Consider the following 24,312-nt stretch of genomic DNA (forward strand, 5'->3'; position numbering starts at 1 on the left):
CTGAGATCGGGGTGGGGGAAGGAACGGAGAAAGAAGCCTGCGCACGCTGGGGAAGAGGAAAGGAACGGAGGAGAAGGAAACAGCTGAGATCGGGGTGGGGGAAGGAACGGAGAAAGAAGCCTGCGCACGCTGGGGAAGAGGAAAGGAACGGAGGAGAAGGAAACAGCTGAGATCGGGGTGGGGGAAGGAACGGAGAAAGAAGCCTGCGCACGCTGGGGAAGAGGAAAGGAACGGAGGAGAAGGAAACAGCTGAGATCGGGGTGGGGGAAGGAACGGAGAAAGAAGCCTGCGCACGCTGGGGAAGAGGAAAGGAACGGAGGAGAAGGAAACAGCTGAGATCGGGGTGGGGGAAGAAACGGAGAAAGAAGCAAGCCTCCGATCGTGTAAGCCTCTGATCGTGTAAAATATTTTCTGTATACCCCGCCCACGCATATAACCCGCAGGGGGGCGCTGTGCATGTAAAAACCGCATATAACCCGCGGGTTATATGGGTGAAAATACGGTAACTCATCAGTGAGCAGGTTTTCACCCCGTGGTTTCTCCCGGTTAGATGGGCAAAGTTCAAACATTGATATAAAACACTGTATCAAAAAACTAAGATAATAATGGGGTTCTTAATTTGGCTTAAATACCTGCTCCCCCTTTTAAAATTGTTGTTTGTTTAAAACTTCACTAATAAGACTATACAAAAAGATACAAAGGGGGAAGAGAGTTCCCTGCTAATCTCATCTACACAGGTCCTTTGATGTGAAAGCACAGCTGCACAATGAATGACTTCCAGGAGTTTTAGGCCAACCCACTTAGGCCACAGCTGATATCAGAAAATGATCAATCCCATGCAATAGACTCCTCCTTTTCGATGTTTAATGGCTGCAATTTGTTTATAATCTTGACTCACAGTCAGAGGTGGGTTCCTACCAGTTCGCTCCTATTCGGTAGAACCGGTTCGTCAAATCTACCAAACCGGTTAGAAGAGGTTCCACCAGTGGACCCGGAAAGCAGGCCACACCTACAGAAGAGGGTCCAAATTTTTTTGAAACCCACCACTGGTCCTTGGATATGATTATTCTACACTATCATGCTATCTATCATGCTCATGTTTATAAAACTCGGTGCCTCTGTGGAAGGCAAGGATGACTACTGCGTTTGTGGTGCAATCAGAACATTGCGTTAAAAGTTGTTTTAACACAAACCAACGATGCCTTTTAAAAAACAAGTTGACATCATATTCTTATGCATGCCAGTGCTGTGTGTGAGGTCATTTAAGGCGGTTCTGACAAGTGTCGTCGGCATCTTCATATCCGGTCACATGGGCGGCAAGCCACTCCCATCCAGTCACATGGGTGGCAAGCCACTCCCACAAAGGAGGCCACACCCACAGAGTAGGTTCGAACAATTTTTGAAACCCACCACTGCTCGGAGTCAGAGTTTGACTAGAGTCCCAAGGGAGTGGGCGGCATACAAATGTCAATAAACTCGTAAACCCGTAATACCCATAAGCTAGATCTTGCCAAGTCCACTTAGAAAGGACCACACACTGCCATCTCATCAGTTCCCGGTAGTTAGACAAGCTTTTTACAGCTCCTTGGCTCTGCATACTTCAGAAAACCCTTTTCTCCCAAAATTGAGGAAACTACCAGCATTTAGTTGTGCTGCATTATAATGCACTTACCTCTGGAGGGTCAGCTAGAGATAACTTAGGTAAGGACACCTGAAGAGTTTTTGCATTCATATTTGGAAAGCGTGCTAGAGCCAAAAATGAAAGAGAGATCTCAGAAATTACATCAATAGTGGTTATTTTGTAAAATAACTGTCCCGCTCAATTCTCTTCTACCTCTACACTGATTGCTGTTCATGTACGTGGGGAGAAGCAGAGAGAATAAATAAATGAGATCTTCTAACATATCCTCATTATCTGATGTACTATAAAGGCCCATGCTTAGAAGGATGGGTAGTACATGTTCTATATGTTTATAGATGCTCAAGATTTAGAATGATGGAAAAATCAAGGCACAGAATATTAGAACAGTAAACTCTACTTGTTGTCTGGAGGATTGTTGAGACAGGTAACCCAATCCCAAGGATGGGACATGACCAACACGTTTTTCCTGCATTCTCCCTCCCCAAATTCTCATGACGCAGTGGTTAAGAGCCGAGGTGGCGCAGTGGTTAAATGCAGCACTGCAGGCTACTTCAACTGACTGCAGTTCTGCAGTTCGCCTGTTCAAATCTCACCGGCTCAGGGTTGACTCAGCCTTCCATCCTTCCGAGGTGGGTAAAATGAGGACCCGGATTGTTGTTGGGGGCAATATGCTGACTCTGTAAACCACTTAGAGAGGGCTGAAAGCCCTATGAAGCGGTATATAAGTCTAACTGCTATTGCTATCATGACATGAGAAATAATTTTTTCATATATTATTGTACTGCCAATATTACCATTTTCAACTGAGACTTAAATGGGTTGATGACAAAATGAAATTGTTTGTTTCATATTGTTTCAAAATCATGAAGCTCAAATTTCTCGACTCAACAAATTGTTCAGATATACTTACTATTAGCAGCATTCCTAGGTGTGCTAACATATTAATAAGCCTCACTGAGTTCAGTATAATTTTCGCCCAAGTATTTCTCCAACTTCAGTAGGCAGGGAACGCAGAACTCTTTGTCAGTGAAGACAGCAAACTATGAGAATTAGCTTCTAAAGCTGAATGGTAAAACACAGCAAATCTTACCTTCTAGTTTGTACTTTTGAATCTTTTTTGCCAAGTCTCGCCTGTGAATGGTCAGGAAGGCATTTTCTATTAAATCCAGATGCATGGGAGATATCAGTTCTAGCTTTTCCAAGTCAGTAATAATTGCCAGAAAACTCTAGAAAAATCAGACAGTGTAATTGTAAAGGACAAGCCACCACATTCCTGAAAAACGACAGTTATATATTAAACTTTCATGGAATATAGAAAGATTGGTAGTACAGTATGTCGGTTCCACCACAAAACTGCGGAGGACAAAATCGCGCTCAATGAAAGCGCGCATTTGACATCATCACAGCGCGACGAAAACATCGCGCTGTGATCGAAAAATGTAAAAATAAAGCGAAAACCTTACCCTAACCCCCCCAAACCTAACCCCAAACCTAACCCTTAACCTAACCCTAAATGTAACCCTAAACGTAACCCTTAACCTAACGCTAACCCTTAACCTAACGCTAAACGTAACCCTAACGCTCTAAACCTAACCCTAACCCTTAACCTAACCCTAACCCTAACCCTAACCCTTACCTTTATGTGAATCAGCTTGCTTTAATTTTAATTTTATTTCAATTTTTAATTTTTTTCGTCGCGCTGTGATGACGTCACATGCGCGCTTTCATCGAGCGCGATTTTGTCCTCCGCGGTTTTGACGGGTCACGCAGTATGTCTCCCCTATTTAGGGAATATATATTCCTTCACAATTAGTGTTTACCCTATACTAATCCTGCAAGGGAGAGTTTTTGGAATTTCCAGTTTTACTAATAAGGAAGGGATTACACAACACAGTAGCTTGAACTTTAAATTAGCAGCAGAGTAACTTCATTTCAGTGAGCAAGCTGGGCATAGGATCTTTCACTCCAACCCATCCCAGTGCCTCTCTATATATTTTAAAGCACCATACCAGACTGGCTCATAGTTAAGATGACAGTAATTTTTGTCCAAATCACCTGGAGGGCCCATAATCTTATTGCAAATCATTCTAAGAAACACACAATTGGTGAAAGGGACTGCTGAGGAATTGTCAGTATCAGGTAAAATTAAATAAAAACAGTTAGGGATTAAATTAATCTATCAGCTAAGAATTCTGCTTCATGTATGTCAACGAGTGATAATAAAGAGCTTCAACAACTGGAAGTTATTAGTAGCACTGGTTATTCCCAAATGAACTTTCCTGCAGTTTCTGTATTTTATTATCACTGACCACCTAGATAGAAATCAACATTCTCCATATCCCAATGAAGGAACAACTTGCTATACTGTTAAGAGGACCTTATGGAAAGAGAAAGAGAAAGAGAAAATGCTATTAATAGCAGTTAGACTTATATACCGCTTCATAGGGCTTTCAGCCTTCTCTAAGCGGTTTACAGAGTCAGCATATCGCCCCCACAGTCTGGGTCCTCATTTCACTCACCTCGGAAGGATGGAAGGCTGAGTCAACCTTGAGCTGGTGAGATTAGAACCGCTGAACTGCAGATAACAGTCAGCTGAAGTGGCCTGCAGTACTGCACCCTAACCTCTGCGCCACCTCGGCTCTATTGTGCTGTACCTAACCCCGAGGAGCTATTTATTCATCCTTTCATTTGTAATTTGAAGTGGCCTGGTTACAACAGACGCTAACTTTCTATCCCATTCGGTTTATTGCTTTCTAACCTTCCTGTTGATTTAGTACTATCTTTCCAAAGTTTGATTTATAAAGCATAGATCATAGCTACATCCTGCAGGTGCGTGGTGCTCTCTTACACCTGCGTGTGGGAAGGAGGCAAAGCCAACAGACATTAAACCAGGGCATCCTTGTTCTTTCCTCTGTGTTCATTCACTGTAACACAGAGAGAACTGAGATGAATTGCCCTTTGATTTGATTTGATTTGGCTTGTATGCCGCCCTATTCCGAGAGACTCAGGGCGGCTAACAATAAAAAGGGGAGGGGCTACAGAAATAAAAAATAGAAAACAGCAATTTAACATTCAACAACAGTCGTAACCTCGAATGGGGCTGGATAGTTCAACAGCCCCAGGCCTGCCGGAACAGCCAGGTCTTAGTTGCTTTGCGGAAGGCCGGAAGGGTGGTGAGGGTCCGGATCTCAACGGGGAAATCGTTCCAGAGGGCCGGAGCAGCCACAGAGAAGGCCCTCCCCCGGGGAGTCGCCAGCCGACATTGGCCGGCAGATGGAATTCGGAGGAGGCCTATTCTGTGGGATCTAATAGGTCTTTGGGAGGTGACTGGCAGGAGGTGGTCTCTCAAGTAACCAGGTCCGATACCATGAAGGGCTTTAAAAGTAACGACTAGCACCTTGAAGCGTGTCCGGAGACCAATGGGCAGCCAGTGCAGCTCGCGGAGGATAGGTGTAACGTGGGTGTACCGAGGTGCACCCACAATCGCTCGCGCGGCTGCATTCTGGACAAGCGGAAGTCTTCGAACACTCTTCAAGGGCAGCCCCATGTAGAGCGCGTTACCGTAGTCCAGTCTTGAGGTGACGAGGGCGTGAGTGACTATCCGAAGGGCCTCCCGGTCCAGATAGGGTCGCAATTGGTGCACCAGGCGAACCTGGGCAAAGGCCCCCCTGGTCACAGCCGACAGGTGATGTTCTAAAGTCAGCTGCGGATCCAGGAGGACTCCCAAATTGCGAACCCTCTCTGAGGGGCGTATAATTTCACCCCCCAGGCTGAGAGATGGAATAGCTGGACCATCTTTGGGAGGGAGCATCAGCAGCCACTCGGTCTCATGTTTATGTTAAGTTTACCTTCTCCTTATGCGATTTACCAAGATGATTTTTCAGAAGGAAAGAGAGAGATCTCAAGTCTTCTTTGTCCAGATCTTCATTGATTTCAGTCATCAACACCCTGCACACAAACACAGTTTGCAATTAATTTAAAATTAAATTAATTTTGAAAAGGCTTTGCTCTCCCATCCAAGGGGCTGTGCTACATATTCTTATACAATACTCCTTTCTTGAACTATATTTTAACCATATATGCATTTCTCAACCAATAATTATTAATAGTTAAGAGCAAGACCAAAACTCAGTACAATTGCAAATAGCAAGAACCCAATACACCAAGAGTAAAAATAGAGAATATGGCTTAATAAAATCAGGAAAAGGTATTCGGGAACGAATTGAACTTTGAAAGTTATTATGGTTATTTTTGGACTATAATTCTTATCAATCCTACACAGAATGACCAATGGTGAGGTATGCACTTCACTTTGCTGTCCACGGAGAATACTGGTTTGGGCAATATTGAATTAATTGGGCCAGTAATACAACAGTGCACAGCAGCTTCCCATAACAATAATATATCGATTTTTCTTTTATGCATCCTTTGTACACCATAAAATATATATCTATTGCTGAGGGTCAGTTCATGTATGGATAGGAATGAAAATAGGCATATTTTGGATATCCTGCTAAATTCCTACTTGTCTACAGATTTTGGTAACTCTTCTGACATACTGATAGCAATAGCAATAGTGCTTAGACTTATATAACCGCTTCACAGTGCTTTATAGCCCTCTCTAAGCGGTTTACAGAGTCAGCATATTGCCCCTAACCATCTGGGTCCTCATTTTACCCACTTCGGAAGGATGGAAGGCTGAGTCAACCTTGAGGCTGGTGAGAATCGAACTGCCAAATTGCAGGCAGTCGTGAGTCAGCAGAAATAGCCTGCACTGGGCCATTGATGGCTTCTTACCTGGATTTTAGGTTTTTATACTTCCCCATCCTGGGGCCCTCCAGATGCCTTGAGACCCAAACTCTCATAAAATAATGCTAGTTCTGACTTATTTGGGATGCTCCCAACACTTGCAACCTAATCTTCTGCATCTGATGTAGGGTTGTTGAAAATTCTTAAGATGAAAGCAGTCCTTGCGTTAGTTATGGTGAAACGAAAAAATAAAAAAAAGAAGGGTACCCCAGCAATTTTATATTTAATTAGAAAACGTTCAAGTACAAGCTAACTTTGGTTTGGGTTTCAGTTGTTTACTCGCTCCCCTGAACAAATAATTAGTGTAAATGACTGAGATTTCTAATACCCGTGGTGGCCTGAATGATCAAGTTCCATGATTGGTATATTTATTTTTTTTTATTTTAAAAGATTTTTAAAAGATTACAGTTACGTATCTATCGACTGTACAGACAGATAGCTTTCATTCATAGTCTGAATTTCCAATGTAAATCATTGCAATAGTTACTTGATTTAAATTTATATTAAAATATTAAATTTCTATAGCCGCCCATCATAGTCGATAACTGTGGATCACTAACCTAATTTATAACCTAATACTGGATCACTATCCTCCTCCCAAAATTGTTTTTCAGTTTATAGAAATGGAAGAGAGGACTCACAGAATTTTACAATCCTGGTGTTATCCATACAACGGAGCATTTTCAAGCGAAGCAATTCTTAGAAACAGAAACCAATGGAAACAAACTAATATAGAGGTGTATGTTTTTCAAAAGCCCAGAATGCTCTTGAATTTAGCTCACCTGTATTTTGACAACATCTGAGAATGATGGGCTAAATTAGCTTCCACAGCTGCTCTTCCAGTCCCCAGGAACTTCTTTAACAAGTCAAATCTTTTCAGCCTGTACAATAGTTCAGATAAGTTGATGGTGGTAAGAATCTCCTTTTCGTTCAAAGCTGTCAAGAGTTGTAGGACATCAGAGATAGATTCGCCAGGCATGAGATCGCTGCACAAGAAGACCACGGTTTCCTTTTCATCTGTATCCAGTTCCTGTTCAAGCTTGTAAAGGAGGGATGCTGGCACACTGAAAACTGTCATCACAGGCCCCTAGCCCTTTTACAGTTCTCTGTGTGGGTTTTGAACAAGAACAGCCATGTCATAAGGCTTCCTTCTTAATGCAGAATCCGCCGTCCTTGTTGAGCTTCAATATCCAGGCTTCATTTTACGCCTTTTATATATCGAAAGACCATTGACGAGACGGGAAGCCCTAGACAAAGTCAAATCATTTTAATCACACACACAATGATTAAAAGTTCACTGCTGGCGCTCCTTCTGCCATCTCATCTGCTGCTACATTGGTTCATTTGCTCAAACTGGGAACAGTATGGACTTTTTAAAAATTAAAATAACCCTTAGGATGAATCAAAATGGAATATCCAGTTTTCAAAAAAAAAGTTCTCACTATCACACCACTTAGAATGCCCAGAGGAACTGAAACTGAAATTAAGCAAAAGGTGCAGATTGAAAATGGGAACTCACAAAAAACTTTCGCCACAATGCCACCGATATCCATTAAACGTCTCTCTCACTAAAATTATGCTTTATGAATGGAGAGATTTAGCTCTTCAGGAAATACATGTTTTGCATACATCTGAGCAACCTTTGGGCATTTCCACAGAGAACTGGAAAAAATTGTCACTTAAAATTCTGGGGAACTAACATTACAGCCATAGTAATAGCAGTTAGACTTATATACCGCTTCATAGGGCTTTCAGCCCTCTCTAAGCGGTTTACAGAGTCAGCATATTGCCCCCCAACAACAATCCGGCTCCTCATTTTACCCACCTCGGAAGGATGGAAGGCTGAGTCAACCTTGAGCCGGTGAGATTTGAACAGCCGAACTGCAGAACTGCAGTCAGCTGAAGTAGCCTGCAGTGCTGCATTTAACCACTGCGCCACCTCGGCTATGAACATTACTGAATAAGGTGGGCTGACTTAGGGTACTTTTTATACAGCAGCTTCCTCTGTTCCTAATTTCAAATTCTAAAGGCAGGTTTTTGCACCACCACAGCAGCATTTAGAATATGTACAGTGTTCATTTTGCTATATTTACTCTAATGGAAAACAACTCTTGAGTTTAGGATGTTCTCCCCAAGTCTCACAGGAAGTCAGAAAAAATGCAAAAATCCTGTGACATACTCAGTTTTCCCAGTGATCAACCAAGAATTGTTAACCAATCCAGATATGTTTATGCCTCATTTTAAAAAAGGTGTGTGTGTGTGTAAAGGGAGAAGAAATGCATATACATACGAACAAGTATGCACGCCTGCCGCATGGAAAAGGTTAAAATATTGTAAGTGGTCCTTCTTATAACTGATTCCCTCTCTACTGTTATGTAGAGGGGGGGTATTGTATAAGAATTAAGGGTTTTTTTTCCCTTGTATCCTCTGAGATACTTGTTCATACTGTATGTATGAACCTACAGTAGCCACACAGATATTTGTTTTACACAGAAACACTGCAGAGGAACACAAGTACGAATGTTTTTCTCATTCTTTCTAGCAGAAACAGGGACAGAGAAGCCATCCCAATGGAGATTCTATTCTGAGCAGCTGCGTTGAAGGGTTCCACCACAAAACCGCGTTCGACTAAAGCGCGCTCGACGAAACCGCGTAGCTGACGTCATCACAGGGCAACAACAGCGCGGAGACAGAAGCACGCTGTAAACGCTAAACCTAAAATTAACCTCTAAACCTAAACCTAACCCCCCTAAACCTAACCCTAAACCTAACCCTTAACCTAACCCTAAACCGAACCCTTAACCTAACCCCCCTAAACCTAACCCTAAACCTAACCCTAAACCTAACCCTTAACCTAACCCTAAACCTAACCCTAAACCGAACCCTTAACCTAACCCTAAACCGAACCCTAAACCGAACCCTTAACCTAACCCTAAACCTAATCCTAACCCTTAACCTAACCCTAAACCTAACCCTTACCTTAACTTGAATCGGCTTGCTTTTAAAGCGCTATTTAAAGCGCCCTTCTTTCTCCGCGCTCGCTGTTGTCGCCCTGTTGATGACGTCAGCGATGCGATTTAATCGGGCGCGCTTTAGTCGAGCGCAGTTTTGTCGTGCCACGGCGTTGAAGAAGGCAAGAGAGGGCAATCAGGAAGACATAATTAAACAGGGAAGGAAGGAAGGAAGGAAGGAAGGAAGGAAGGAAGGAAGGAAGGAAGGAAGGAAGGAAGGAAGGAAGGAAAAGGAGTCAAGATCAGTCCTTGTATGAGTCAAAATTTACCAAAGACTCCCCAAGAGCTTCTCAATAGAATGACACACACCCCCCCAGTAATTTCCACCTCCTGATCACTTATTTATAACATAATCTTCTATTCCTTTTCTCATCAAATGTTAAGATCAGTTTCTGCAATCTACTTAGAGGTGAAGGAGGTGAGGGAGGATGGTCTCCTACTTTGGTATTTTCAAAATAATTTTTTTTAGCTATTTCAATTATTCAAACTACTCCATGTTCAGGACATCATTTTGCTTCAGCCGAATCTTTTAACTAACTAAAAGTTAAGTTAGTATACAGGTAGTCCTCGACTTAGATCCACCACTGAGCCGAAATTTTCTGTTGCTAAGCAAGCCAATTGTTAAATGAATTTTGCCCAATTTTATGACCTTTTTTTTGCCACAGTTGTTATATGAATCTCTGAGGTTGTTAAGTTAGTAACACGTTTGTTAAGCGAATCTGGCTTCCACATTGTCTTTGCTTGTCAGAAAGTAACAAAAGGTCATCACACTGTAGGAAGTTATCACCCAGCCCTCTCCCAGAAAAAATGAAATATCCTAGGAAATATTGAAAAGGCAGAATATTTCTCTGGATGTGAAAAGAAAGAAACATGTTTTAAAAGACAGAATAGCTGCCTGTAGCTTCCTGCCCATCCCCACTTTGTCAATGGACCATTAAGAAGGCCAAGCTAGTCCCTTTACATAATAAAGACTTCTCTACTTTTGTAGAGAACTACGCAGTTCTCCCAACTGCGTTGCAGCATCCCTCCCCTCGCTCCTCGAGTCAGTAGCCGAGCTGGCAGTTGAGTTCCCCAGGCTTATAGTTCTGGGGGACTTCAATTTGCCATCGCTCGGTGAACGCTCTGATGGGGCGCAGGAGTTCATGGCTTCCATGACAGCCATGGGCTTGACCCAGGTAATTCGGGGCCCAACCCATGCAGCGGGTCACATGCTCGACCTCGTATTCCTCTCGGAGCAGTGGATGTGTGATCTTGGTCTGAGGGGTAATGAGATCATACCCCTGTCGTGGTCAGACCACTGCCTACTGAGGCTTGACTTCCGGAGGCCAAACCCCCACCGTAGGGAGGAGGAACCGACCAGGTGGTTCCGCCCCAGGCGACTTATGGACCCATTGAGGTTCCAGACGGAGCTTGGGGTCATTCCTGATACTCTCGCCCACAGTTCGGCGGAGACTCTGGTTGCCGCCTGGCACTCGGCGGCGTCGGAGTCTCTTGATCGGATTGCGCCACTACGGCCCCTCCGGGTCAGTGGATCCCGGAGGCCCCCTTGGTTTACCGAGGAGCTCCGGGAGAAGAAACGCCGGAGGAGATGCCTAGAGCACCAGTGGAGGTCCGATAAGTCCGAGGCGAACCGAGCACTTCTAACCACCTGCACCAAGGACTACGTCCGAGCACTAAGAACTACCAAAAGATCATACATTTCTGCCTTGGTTGCGTCCGCCGAGTCACGCCCAGCCGCCCTGTTTAGGATAACCCGCTCCCTCCTTAACAGGAGGGATGCGGGAGACCCCTTGCAGGGTAGGGCTGAGGACTATGCTCAATTCTTGGCGGACAAAATAGCTCGGTTTCGGTCGGACTTGGACTCCACCGCAGTAGATCCAGCCGAGACACAGGAGGACCGCTTGGCAAATCATCTCTGGGTTGAGTTCCAGGATGTTGCCTCTGGGGATGTGGACAAGGCCATTCGAGCTGTAAGTGCCTCCACCTGTATTCTGGACCCGTGTCCCTCCTGGCTGGTTGCCAACAGCAGGGAGGTGACACATGGCTGGATCCAGGCGGTCGTGACCGCCTCCCTTCGGGAGGGGCACTTCCCCGCCGTACTTAAAACGGCGGTGGTGAGACCCCTCCTGAAGAAACCATCCTTGGATCCAGCCATTTTAAACAACTTTCGTCCTGTCTCCAACCTCCCCTTTATCGGGAAGGTTGTTGAGAAGGTGGTGGCCTTCCAGCTTCAACGGGCCTTGGAGGAAGCTAGTTATCTTGACCCCTTCCAGTCCGGCTTCAGACCTGGTTACAGCACAGAAACCGCTTTGGTCGCATTGACCGATGATCTCTGGAGGGCCAGAGATGGAGGCTATGCATCCATCCTGGTTCTCCTTGACCTCTCAGCGGCTTTCGATACCATCGACCATGGTATCCTTCTGCGACGACTGCGGGAGGTGGGAGTGGGAGGCACTGTTTTACAGTGGTTCTCCTCCTACCTCTCGGACAGGTCGCAGTCGGTGTTGGTCGGGGGGCAGAGATCGTCCCTGAGGCCCCTAACATGTGGGGTGCCACAGGGTTCGGTCTTATCCCCCCTACTATTTAACATTTACATGAAACCGCTGGGCGAGATCATTCGGAGGCACGGGATAAAATACCACCAATATGCGGACGATACGCAACTGTATCTGTCCGCCCCGTGCCAACTCAATGAAGCGGTGGACGTGATGAACCAGGGTCTAGAGGCCGTTAGGAACTGGATGAGCGCTAACAAACTGGTACTCAACCCGGACAAGACCGAGTGGCTGTTGTGCTTCCCTCCCAATAATTTGGCTAATGTACCAACACTTAGGCTGGGGGGTCAAATTTTATACCCCTCAGATAGGGTCCGCAACTTAGGAGTCCTCCTGGACCCACAGCTGACTTTTGACCACCAGCTGTCAGCTGTGACCAGGGGGGCATTTGCCCAGGTTCGCCTGGTCCGCCAGTTGCGGCCCTACCTAGACCGGGAGGCTCTCACAACAGTCACTCGAGCCCTTGTGATCTCTAGGCTGGAATACTGCAATGGGCTCTACATGGGGTTGCCCTTGAAGTGCATCCGGCGACTACAGTTAGTCCAGAATGCAGCCGCGCGAGTGATAGTGGGCGCACCGCGGTTCGCCCACGTTACACCTGTCCTCCGCGAGCTGCACTGGCTACCTGTTGGTCTCCGGGTGCGCTTCAGGGTACTGATGACCACCTTTAAAGCACTCCATGGTAGTGGATCTGGGTACTTGAGAGACCGCCTCCTGCCGATTACCTCCCTTCGACCAATTCGATCGCACAGACTGGGCCTCCTCCGAATCCCATCTGCCAGTCAATGCCGACTGGCGACCACACGGAGGAGAGCCTTTTCTGTTGCAGCTCCGACCCTGTGGAACGATCTCCCCGCTGAGATCCGTACCCTCACCACCGTCCAGACCTTCCGCGCAGCCCTCAAGATCTGGCTCTCCCAGCAGGCCTGGGAATAGGTTCCTAATTCACCCGCCCGAGTGTTTGATTGTTGAACGAAAGTTGTGTTTTACTATTTTTTTCTTTGTTCACATTTTGTTTTGTTTTTGATGTTGCACTTCCCTCCCTTGTGATTGTAAGCCGCCCTGAGTCCCCTCAGGGAAAAGGGCGGCCTATAAATTTTAATAAATTCAAATTCAAATACTTCAGCTACAGGGGGATGGAATTAAAGCATGATAATATTGGCCCCAACTCCCCACATGGCATCTGATAATTCAACCAAACCTGGATTCAAAACACAGCCTAGAGAGTTGCCCCTGCATGGCTCCATGGATGTCTGACAATCAATCAGAATACATTTCTTACACAGGAACAGGAAACAGAGAGGTGGGACTGAACAGGTTATAAAAACCCCAGCAAGCCCCTCCCTCAGCCCTTCTCTTCTTCTCCACCAACATTGGAACATGTGATCACCTTTTCTGTTCAGGGCTCAAGCCATGTGGTCCTGGCCACCAATAAACCATCTTTCCAAGCAGCCTCCATGTCTCCAGTGTCTTTTTCCCCACTCGGAGCCGAACCCAGAAGGACATTTCTTTCATCAACACGATGGCAGACACTGCAACTGTCATAAATACATGCCAGTTGCCAAGCATCTGAATTCTGATCACATGACCATGAGGAGCACTATGAAGCGGTACAGAAGTCTAAGTGCTATTGCTAGCGCCATTGCTATTTTCTCCCTAACAACCACCCTGTGAGGTGAGTTGGCTGAGAGAGAGTAACTGGCCCCAAATCATCCAGCTAGCCTTCATACCTAAGGCAGGACTAAAAATTAAGATGTCTAATTGCCATAATCAATAATAAACTAACATATGTACCTACATTCATAGCACTATTAGAGCTTGGAAGAGATGAAGAAGCATCATTTTTTACAGGAAAAGATTCATAATCAACATTTGAAAGAAATTAACGAAGATACCAAGGCTGCAATTCCATGCTTCCAAATCTACGTCCCAACTTTAAGAGTAAAAGTGTATAGGATTACACTGCCAAGATTTAAACATCACAATGTCTGCAAACTGATACTGAAAATACTACAAATATTCACCAATCACCAAAAGCATATTATTCCTATAAATTTAAGACGGATTTAAACATACGCAGAGACTAAGGTTGCTTTTTCATAACTCACGATCACGGAGTATCTTTGTTCAGATTTAGCTTTCAAGACTGAAATGAGTCCCAGTGAAATCAAGAACATACATAAAAGGGAGAGAACATAAAACTAGGTTTTCCTCTCCCCCCAGAGGAAATTCCAGTTTGCACTGAGAAGGGACTGAAGGAATGAAGGGCAAATCACATACTTGACATTCCAGGAATTGTAAGCATATCAGATAAGGGCAGTTACAACCTTTCAGTTTTGCAAGTCAAGGATTAGTCACAAAATCCGCATTCTTCTAAATAACAAGATATTTCTAATAATGAATACGCTAGAAAGATTCAGAAAATGTGCATGCTGTGGGGAAACATTTCCAGGCCCATTCGGACTACAACTGGATACACAATTAAATCTCACTGACTTTCCTGAGTTTTATGCACACCTGACAAAAGCTGCCTTCTATCTACCTGATTTGCACACTATCCAATCATAATATGATTTGATTTTGACTGTGTGCGTTTTGTAAATTCAGGCAGTTGTGCTTTATACAGTAAAATCACAATTTAGACATATTCACACGACATACTGCATTAAAGAAAATCTTATGGGTTGTGCATACTACCATATCCTACATCCAATCATGTTCTGTATTTTAAGTTTTAAGACTCACTTATCTGTTTATAAATCGTTATGGGTGAGTTAACCCAACACTAGTTGTAAGTCAAAACCAAGCAAATTACATTACAGCCACAGATAAGCGAGCAAACTCTTTGGATTAGGCCTGTTCCATATTCTTAAATTGATTGAAACCAGGGATCTTGTGTAAAGATGCCAATCTGAAGGATGCATGGGGCTAAGAAAAAAAAACATATAAAGTAAGGCTTGAAAATTGTGGTCTCCATACTGTGCAATCAGTTCTGTGTATATTTTACCTTTTCATAGCGGTTTAATGTAAATAAAAAAATAAGCTTACTATTTCAGCAGCTGCAAGTTGGACTAACAATAAGCTATAATGTAGAATTGGTGGCTAATTTCAAACCACATACATGCCATATATTATTTTTCCCCAAATTAGTCAATATTATGCTGTCACTGAGCATATTTATAGTGTATGGCTTTCAGTATTTTCAGTTCCCTTTCTCAGCTGGATGCCTGGAGGCTGTGAGGATCTGGATGGGGAGGAACAGGCTCAAGCTTAATCCCTCCAAGACTGAGTGGCTGTGGTTTCCGTCATCCCAATTTGTGCATCTTGTTCCATCTTTGATGATAGGGGGAGAGATTTTAGCCCCCTCAGAGAGGGCCCGCAATCTGCGCGTCCTCCTGGATACGCGGCTTAGTTTAGAAGAACACCTGACGGCCGTGACCAGGGGGGCCTTTTACCAGGTTCGCCTGGTACGTCAGTTGCGCCCCTTCCTGGATCGGGATGCTCTGTGCACAGCCACTCATGCCCTCGTCCTTTCTCGCCTGGACTACTGTAACGCTCTCTACATGGGGCTTCCCTTGAAGAGCACATGGAGGCTTCAACTGGTCCAGAATGCGGCTGCGCGGGTTATCATGGGGGCACCTAGTTGCTCCCATGTTACACCCCTTTTAGGCGGCCTGCACTGGTTGCCGGTTGTCTTCCGGGTACAATTCAAGGTACTAATTATGACCTTTAAAGCGCTCCATGGCTTAGGCCCAGGATACCTGCGAGACCACCTACTGCCACCAGTAGCCTCCTACAGTCCAGTGCGATCCCACAGAGTTGGCCTCCTTGGGGTGCCGTCGGCCAGACAGTGTCGGCTAGCAACCCCCAGGGGGAGAGCCTTCTCTGTGGGAGCGCCTTCCCTCTGGAATGAGTTGCCCCCGGAGCTTCTTATAATCCCCGACCTCCGGTCCTTCCGACGCGCCCTATAAAGTTGGCTTTTCCAGCAAGCCAGCCTGGCCTGAACAAAACAAAATAAATTATTGATCACTGTTAATTTTAATCAATTTTCTTTTTAAAAAAATGTTATTGTTAATCTTAATTGGGTTTGTTTGGGATATTCTATTTAATTTTTAAAAAACTTTTGTAATGTGTGTGTTTTTTTAATGTTGTATGCCGCCCTGAGTCCTTGGGAGAAGGGCGGCATATAAATTCAATAAACCAAACCAAACCTTTCTAAAAAATGACTGAACTTTTATAAAGGGAAAGGGAATTTCCCTGAGATTCCGTTGAGAGTATGATTCTATCTACCCTCCTCTGTAGGGTATATTGTTTTGTATATTGCAACAGAAAAAGGGAGTAAGACTGCTTTTTAGTTTAGGATCCAGAAAGCACTTGGGGCCTATGCTTTTACAATAGTCAAGATTATTATTTTACCCCAATTAATCTTAATACAGTCCACTTATATTCATCTTAAAATATATACTTTTAGAATCTAACTGTGGTTGTTTCTCTAATTAAAGTAAGGCGGTTCCGAAAGAAGAAAAAAAATGTTTTTCCATTTCCAGACTTTCCATTTTGACAATTCCATTGTAAACTATAGAAAGTTATCACCCAGCCCTCTCCCAGAAAAATGAAATATCCTAGGAAACATTGAAAAAGCAGAATATATATTTCCCTGGATGTAAAAAGGGAGAAACATGTTTTAAAGACAGAGTAGCTCTCTGCAGGATTCCTGCCCCCACTTTGTCAATGAGCCATTGAAATCTGAGCTAGTGCAAAGGTAGTATTGGCTTTTCAGAGAAACTCATCACATGGCATCTGAGAACTCAACAAAACTTGGGATTCAAAACACAGCCCAGAGAGTTGCCCCTGCATGGCTCCATGGGAGTCTGACAACCCATCAGAATACATTTCTTACACAGGAACAGGAAACAGAGAGGTGGGACTGAACAGGTTATAAAAAGCCCCCTTCCTTGGCCCTTCTCTTCTTCTTCACCCAACATTGAAGTATGTGATCACCTTTTCTGTTCAGGACTCAAACCATCTTTCCAAGCAGCCTCCATGTCTCCAGTGTCTTTTCCCCCACTTGGAGCTGAACCCAACAATTGGCGGTTCCACCACAAAACCGCGTTCGACTAAAGCGCGCTTGACGAAACTGCATAAGCTGACGTCATCACAGGGCGACAACAGCACGGAGACAGAAGCACGCTGTAAACGCTAAACCTAAAATTCACCCCTAAACCTAAACCTAAACCTAATCCTAAACCTAACCCTTAACCTAACCCTAAACCTAACCCTAACCCTTAACCTAACCCTAAACCTAACCCTTAACCTAACCCTAAACCTAACCCTAACCTTAAAGCTAACCCTAAACCTAACCCTAACCCTTAACCTAACCCTAACCCTAAAGCTAACCCTAAACCTAACCCTTACCTTAAGTTGAATCGGCTTGCTTTCAAAGCGCTATTTAAAGCGCCCTTCTTTCTCCGCGCTCGCTGTTGTCGCCCTGTTGATGACGTCAGCGACGCGGTTTAATCGGGCGCGCTTTAGTCGAGCACGCTTTTGTCGTGCCACGCAATTGGCACCCAAAGATGAAACCTGTGACTTATTGTTTATCTGAGCTCCCAGGTGAAGTTTGGACTGCTCTGGGGGCTCCTGCGATGAAGGGGCTTGTGTTCTGAAAGGGAATTGGGCAATTCCTATTGTGTCTAATGGCTTTTGTCCTGTGTTGGGTTTGGGGTGAGGGTCTGCTTCTAATCCTATCACTCTGCCTTTGTTAGCTGTTAAACTTTCCTGCAAGCAGTTTTGAAATATCATACCTTGAATGGGTTTCTGTCTGCAACATTTGCTTTGCTTATGAATAGACTCATCTATATAGTTGGCTTCTTTCAATAAGCTCTTTGTCTCCTTAAGTGCTGACATCTGCCGTGGGCTATTAAGAAAAAGCGTGGGCTGATTTCTGCCTCTAAAAAAATATTTCTTAATTTTTCCCCTGGGGGAAATATAGTATTTTGCCTTTTTAATAGTCCTCAAAATAGAAAGAGGAAGAGAAATTGACTTAAGGCAAAGAAATACCCTTTTATTTCCCATCTGCCTAGTGAAAGAAACTGGCTCTTCAAAATGAAAATGATGCAAAAATGAAGAATAGGTTCACCCTTCCATTAAAATGTGGTTTAAAACTTTTTCTCCAATTTTTCTTCAACTCTTCAGGTTCCAATGATAGGATATTATTTTCTAAAGCTATATGGTTCTATCACCTTTTTGTTTGACACACTGATTAAAGGTGTACATTTATTTCTTGCACAACTAAGTCCTGATAATGAGAGGGTGAAGTGTTCAGTCAATAAATCCTGTCTGATCTGACTTTTTATGGAATCTATTATGCCATGCCACTATCTTCCACTATCTCCCAGAGTTCGCCCAAATCCATGTTCATTGCTTTGATGACACTATCTAATCAGAGTGGATGGGTATTGTAAACACAAATTCATGTTATCCTTTAAAAGGATTATGTATTTTCAGAGTTTGAGAATCCTGCTTTCCTTGAATTTATCACTTGAACATTAGAACTTTTTAAGAAAAGAAAATGTACAAATGCCAATCAATAAACAGGACTACTTCCTTCTTAAGAGTCACAAAAGACATAATGGAACACAACAATAGCTAAAATAAAAGGCTTTAGAAATTATGCGTCAGTCTAATGGTAGGTTATGAAAAGTCCAGACTACAGCTCCAAGTAATTAGGATTTTCCCTAAAATACCCGTAAAAACACCTTGTTATTATAGTGAAAGCTATTATTTTAATCATAGTAGATGATAGAGACCAGTGAGGCTAAAACCAATTTCATTATATTTATTTTTGTACAATGATAACACAGGCTATACTATACTAGATAATTTAATCAAGGATTCCAACAGAAGCAGAGGATACAATCCTACTCCATTTACATTTAGAATAATCCGTGTCGCATGCAAGTTCTATTTAACATCTCTTGCGACAACAAAACGAAAAATGAAAATGCCACGAATCCATCTGGTGGGCCTTTTGGTTTCGAAAAAACTCAGCAGGATCTGACTTAATATTCTCATCAGAAAGCAGCAAAAATCCCAGTAGGGGGGGAAAAAATCCCACAAACATCTCCTGTATTATGGCCAAGAAAACTTCCTGGAGTTTGTCGGTGAAGTCACCAGCAAAACTCTTCCCAAGCAACTTTTGTTTTCCTTTTATAATGTTGCACAGGCGCAAATAATCAATGAATACAGCTTTTTAAGCTTTATAAGCAATGTCTTATAAGCAATGTCTGAGTAAATATACGAATAGAAGGGGACTGTTGTGCGGATCCATAAAAATGAGAACAAACAAACAAGCGCGCTCCGCTCGGCCGTCGGGAAGGAGAACCGGCAGCGCAACGGACTCTCAGCCGAAACGGAACAAAGTCGTCGGGGTCGGGCCCTGCATTGTTCCCTCTTCCGACCAAGTCAAAACACGCGTCTATCGTTCCCGTAACGACATAAACGCTTTGCGCGCGTCCGATTGAAAAGCTGCTCTTTGGAGACAAAAGCTTCCCTCTCCGTTCCCTACGGGGCTAAAACTGCCTTTGTTTTCAAGCGCGTTGGATAAGAAGGCCTCTCTCTCTCTCTCTCTCTTCCGCCGCTTCTCGTAGGGACCGAAGACAATGGACTTTACTCGGGAGTAAACTCAGCCAAGCGCAAAGGGCCAGTCTAAATGGAGCTTTCCAAGCGTCGCCCGCTTGCGCCCTTAGGAGGTTCAAGCGCCCTTAGGAGGTTCCAGCGCCCCTTTCATTTTCAGGCAGGGACGCGCGCGCAACTTGGTTGATAAAGACGGATCTCCAAAAGGCGAAGTCAGAGCTAGCTCGGCTTTTTTTGTTGCCCGGGAGCCTCGTCTCCCAGCGCTCTAGCAAACACCTCGGTCCGCGGACGCCCCACGCCCTAACTCGGCTTCTCAAGCGGCTCTACTCACGGCCCGTGCGCCCTCGCCGCTCTGCTCCGCGTCTCCTTCAACCCAGCAGGCTCGCCATTTCGGGAAGCAAAAACGTTGCTACACGCAGTTGTTGCAACATGACGTTAAGCTTGGGAGCCGCCCAGTCCCAAATAACTCGACGGACGAGTCAAAGGATGAGCGAGATGTTATTTTGGGAGGGGAAAGGAGAAAAGATACGTTATAATTCGATGCGTAATTGCTACTTGGCGTTGAAGCATGTTGCTATGAGTTTGGTGCTACAACCGGAATATGTTGAATGTGCTTGTTTTGCACCTCTGATGGCGTTCAGTTTGGGAAGGTGCCGATAAGACTAAGCAGAGTTTTACCATCGCAGCTCCTCTCCACTGTAATGTCCTAAAGAAAAGCTTTTTTCTGCAAAAGTTCTCCCTCTTCCTTGCGCAGATGCCCTTCTTTTTCTACCGGGCACCCACAGAAGTTAATAACCTACAGTTACTATCGATGCATTGTATCACAAACTTCTTAAAAAGACAAGACATTTAAAAGAAACGAAAATAAAAGTAGAAACTTAAACGCTCTCTACTCATGTTAGTAGAGATAGATCTGATATTTAATTCTGTGATTGAGTTTTTATTATTCATTTTACTTTTGTTGTAAAATATTTGCATTACATTACGCTACACAGTACTTCCTAGATCCGTGTTTCTCAACCTTGGTGACTTTAAGTCCTGTGGACTTCAACTCCCAGAATCCCCCAGCCAGCACAGCTGGCTGGGGAATTCTGGGAGTTGAAGTCCACAGGACTTAAAGTCGCCAAGGTTGAGAAATACTGTTCTAGATTAAGCAGTCTTATTTCAAGTCTTTGGAATGTTCTGTGTGTCATAATGAGTACTCATTTCCTCAATTGTGAAACAAAATTCTGCCAGTTCCATAAAAGAACAGTTCCCCAACTTCCTGGTTTAAAATATTTTAATTTTTAGGCTTTTATTAGGCAGGATGGTGATCGGATTTTAACTTTTTATCAAATTATTTTTCAAGAAAGATTATATATACATCTGTTGTTAATTTTTGTGGTAATTATTTCCGATGGCATCTGGAGTAAAACATTTTCCTACCTAGTCAGTCTTTTGGGAGTGTCTTATCCTGGAAAACACTATATTTTTCAGGAAAAAATGGAAGGAAGGAGAGAAAAAAAGAAAGGAAAAGAAAGAGAAAGACATGGTAAACTGAAGCAATTGCCTGAAAAAAACCTGTGGCTTTTGATTATAATATACAACATATTTCACGGAAAAAGCATAAGTACAGGTCCTCAACTTACAGTAATTCATTTAGTGACCAAAGTTACAACGGCATTGGAAAAAAAGTGGCGTCCATTTTTCACACAACTGTTTAGCATCCTCTTGGTCACATGATCAAAATCCAGAAGCTTGGCAACTGGTTCATATTTATGACAGTTGCAGTGTCCAGGAGTCGTGTGATCCACCTTGTGACCTGCAAAGTCAATGGGGAAGCCAGATTCACTTAACAACCTGTTACTAACTTAGCTGCAATGATTCACAACTGTGGCAAGTGAATCAACTGGCAAAATGGGGCAAAATTCACTTAACATTTCATTTAGCAACATACACTTTGGGTTCAGTTGTGGTTGTAAGTTGAGGACTAGCTGTAGGAATGCTGATTTAAAAAAAGGAAAGCCAAAACTAGCCTTCACTTATTTTATTTTGCTCCACTTTAACAGTTTTAAATGTGAAAGCCTTGTTATTACTTCACTGTTGCTCAAAATATAGGTTTGGGTTTCCTAATTCTCTCACCACTATGTTCACACAAGATGGAAATCCTCACAAAAGTAGGTTATAAGAATTGATAAGGGAATTCTACTTTGGAAATACTATGGTAAATTTTAATATTTTATCTATACCTTTGCTTGTAATGAGAAAAAAAAAGATCATTGAGAACAGTCGAGAAGAAAATCAACTGTCATTCTTTCACTCTTTCTGATTTTATAAATGTTTATAGAAGTTTTGACTAAGGAATGTATTTTTTTTAAATCACTAACATTGACTTAAAGAAGGTGGTTCTTTAGTATGGCTAATATATTTTTCCTCAATATTAATAATCAACATGTCTACTTGAAATAGACAAAGCATTGAATACAGAATTACAGAATATATCTTTTTTCTATCATAGAAAACATTTGCCATTTGCACTTAAATAATTTCAGTTACCGATGTGCAGTTAGTTCTTGCTTATTATTTTGTGTTTTCATTTGGGCAAAGGAGAAGACTACACCAACAATGGCAAACATTTATCCTTGAGAAAGGCAAGTATTAATTAGATTGAGTTGGCTAATGCCATCGTTTTCGCAGAAGATGGTAGATGACCAATGTGTTTTGGAAAAGCAGACTTGATCTCAGATGACAGCACATACTTCTAATTAATACAATTCTGAAATACTGTCAGCCAGTCTGGTGGTGATGATGCCAAGCCCTAAAACTTGGAAGAAATTTGAAAAGAACTGAGCAAAGATGATCCCTATGTTTTTAGACATTAGAGCAAGGAATTTGAAAGGAATCAAATACATCTGCTTTAATGCTACCAACAGTTCTAATCCTTTGTCAAATAGTCTTGTCTTGAATTCTTTGGACCCCTGAACATTTAATAGTTTATTTTGTAATCATGCCCAGTTCTCACTTCTAAGATTGGCCTCTCTGATTCACTACAGTTTTAACTTTATATCATTATCTTGCTAAAATTCACACTCTAACGAAATAATGTTGGAACAGCTTTATTGAAAAAGTCATTTTTAGGTCTTTGGTTTCCTAGCCTTGATCAAAATACAGATAGTCCTCGTTTACTGGAAAGGAGACATATGTGCCAGTCCTCAAAATTGCAGGTGTTGTAGTGATCCAGTGGTGGGTTTCAAAAATTGTTGGAACCTACTCTGTGGGTGTGGCCTCCTTTGTGGGAGTGGCTTGCCACCCATGTGACCGGATGGGAGTGGCTTGCCGCCCATGTGACCGGATATGAAATTATGAATTAGTACTTAGGTCGGTCCAAGTAGCTATTCAGAAACTCTGGCATTGAAGCATGCAAGTCTTAAAGCTGTCAAGTTACAAGATCCTTGGCCCAGTGGTGGGTTTCAAAAAATTTTGGAACTTCTTCTGTAGGTGTGGCCTGCTTTCTGGGTCCACTGGTGGAACCTCTTCTAACCGGTTCGGTAGATTTGACGAACTGGTTCTACCAAATAGGTGCAAACTGGTAGGAACCCACCTCTGTAGTGATCCTACAATCATGTGATTACAATTTGGGTGCTTGGCAATTGGTGCATAGAAAGGCAAATATATGTGAGCCAGGATAATGTTGCAGGAACTTCTTTGAACTGTTCTCTCTGCCACTGAGAACATTACACTCCCCCATAGTTAACCCTGTGTAACTATTGAGTACCAAGGAATTTTGATTGCCTTGAATACCATGAATGTTGGCTATTATTTAAAATACTTATTACTGGTAGTATATTATTTTGGGCTTACCAAAAACCTTCCAGTAGGCTGAGAAGGCCCATTTTTTTGCCCTCCCTAGGCTCCGGAGGCTTTCCTAGAGTCTCCAGGAGGGTGAAAACCACTTCCCCCAGCCAGAAACAGACCATCTTTCGTCCTCCCCTAGCCCCTGCACGAGCCCTGTACTTATCTGGCATCCGCACAGAGACACCTGGGAGGGGTACAGTGGCGTGGGTAGGGCCACCCGAAAATCAGCTGGCCGGCAGGAGATGCGTGGTGGTGGTGGTGACCTAGCATTGATGTTCTGAACAGAATTGGTTCTGAAGGTGTGCAGGGCTCTTAACAGGCAATATCTCACAACATTGGTTGCCAATTTGACAATGTCCAACTGAATATAGAGACAGCCTGAGCAGTTAGCTCTGTTGCTCCTAAACTTCCTCTTTACTCTCTCAATGCCAAATCAGGCTGCTGGTTTCCAAGGAAAAGAGAGTGATAATGGATGTCAACTGGAATATAAGATGATTTGGAAGGATGTTATGATATAGCGATGCCCACTTGAACTGTGATGCAGGGATTCATCCTATGCAACCAAGATGCTGGAGGGAGGGAGTTAAAACGTAACCCTGAGAGGCTCATGGTGAAAATTTTCATTCTTTTCAAACCAATCAATTGGATCCATTCTGACTGCACTCCAGCTACCTGGCCCGTATCTATAGGTTGCTTAGCTGCAGGTAAGATTTTATTGCGCTGGATTTGTGAATTGACATGTCGGTATTTAAATCATGCTTTTGGTTCTAGATCAGGAGTGTCAAACTCACTCATGTCCACCCCTGGTTAAGCAAAGGGGAAAGAAGTC

General features: G+C 43.4%; 1 protein-coding gene across 1 annotated transcript in view; it reads right to left on the reverse strand.

Moving 5' to 3' along the window:
* Positions 1-20,165, reverse strand: part of LOC106541631 (CASP8 and FADD-like apoptosis regulator) — a 33,214-nt gene extending 13,049 nt beyond the window's left edge. The window contains exons 1-5 of the mRNA XM_087707209.1: positions 19,981-20,165; positions 7,234-7,698; positions 5,491-5,590; positions 2,733-2,868; positions 1,673-1,746 (exon numbers count right to left, since the gene is read on the reverse strand). Of these exons, the coding sequence (XP_087563335.1) occupies positions 1,673-1,746; positions 2,733-2,868; positions 5,491-5,590; positions 7,234-7,529 (606 nt within the window). The 5' untranslated portion in view covers positions 7,530-7,698; positions 19,981-20,165. The remainder of the gene's footprint in view (positions 1-1,672; positions 1,747-2,732; positions 2,869-5,490; positions 5,591-7,233; positions 7,699-19,980) is intronic.
* Positions 20,166-24,312: the final 4,147 nt, after the last annotated feature.

Source organism: Thamnophis sirtalis, unplaced genomic scaffold (genome assembly GCF_051295495.1).
Source record: "Thamnophis sirtalis isolate CommonGarterSnake01/CBP01778 unplaced genomic scaffold, rThaSir2_p1.2 scaffold_1, whole genome shotgun sequence".
Lineage (NCBI taxonomy): Eukaryota > Metazoa > Chordata > Lepidosauria > Squamata > Natricidae > Thamnophis > Thamnophis sirtalis.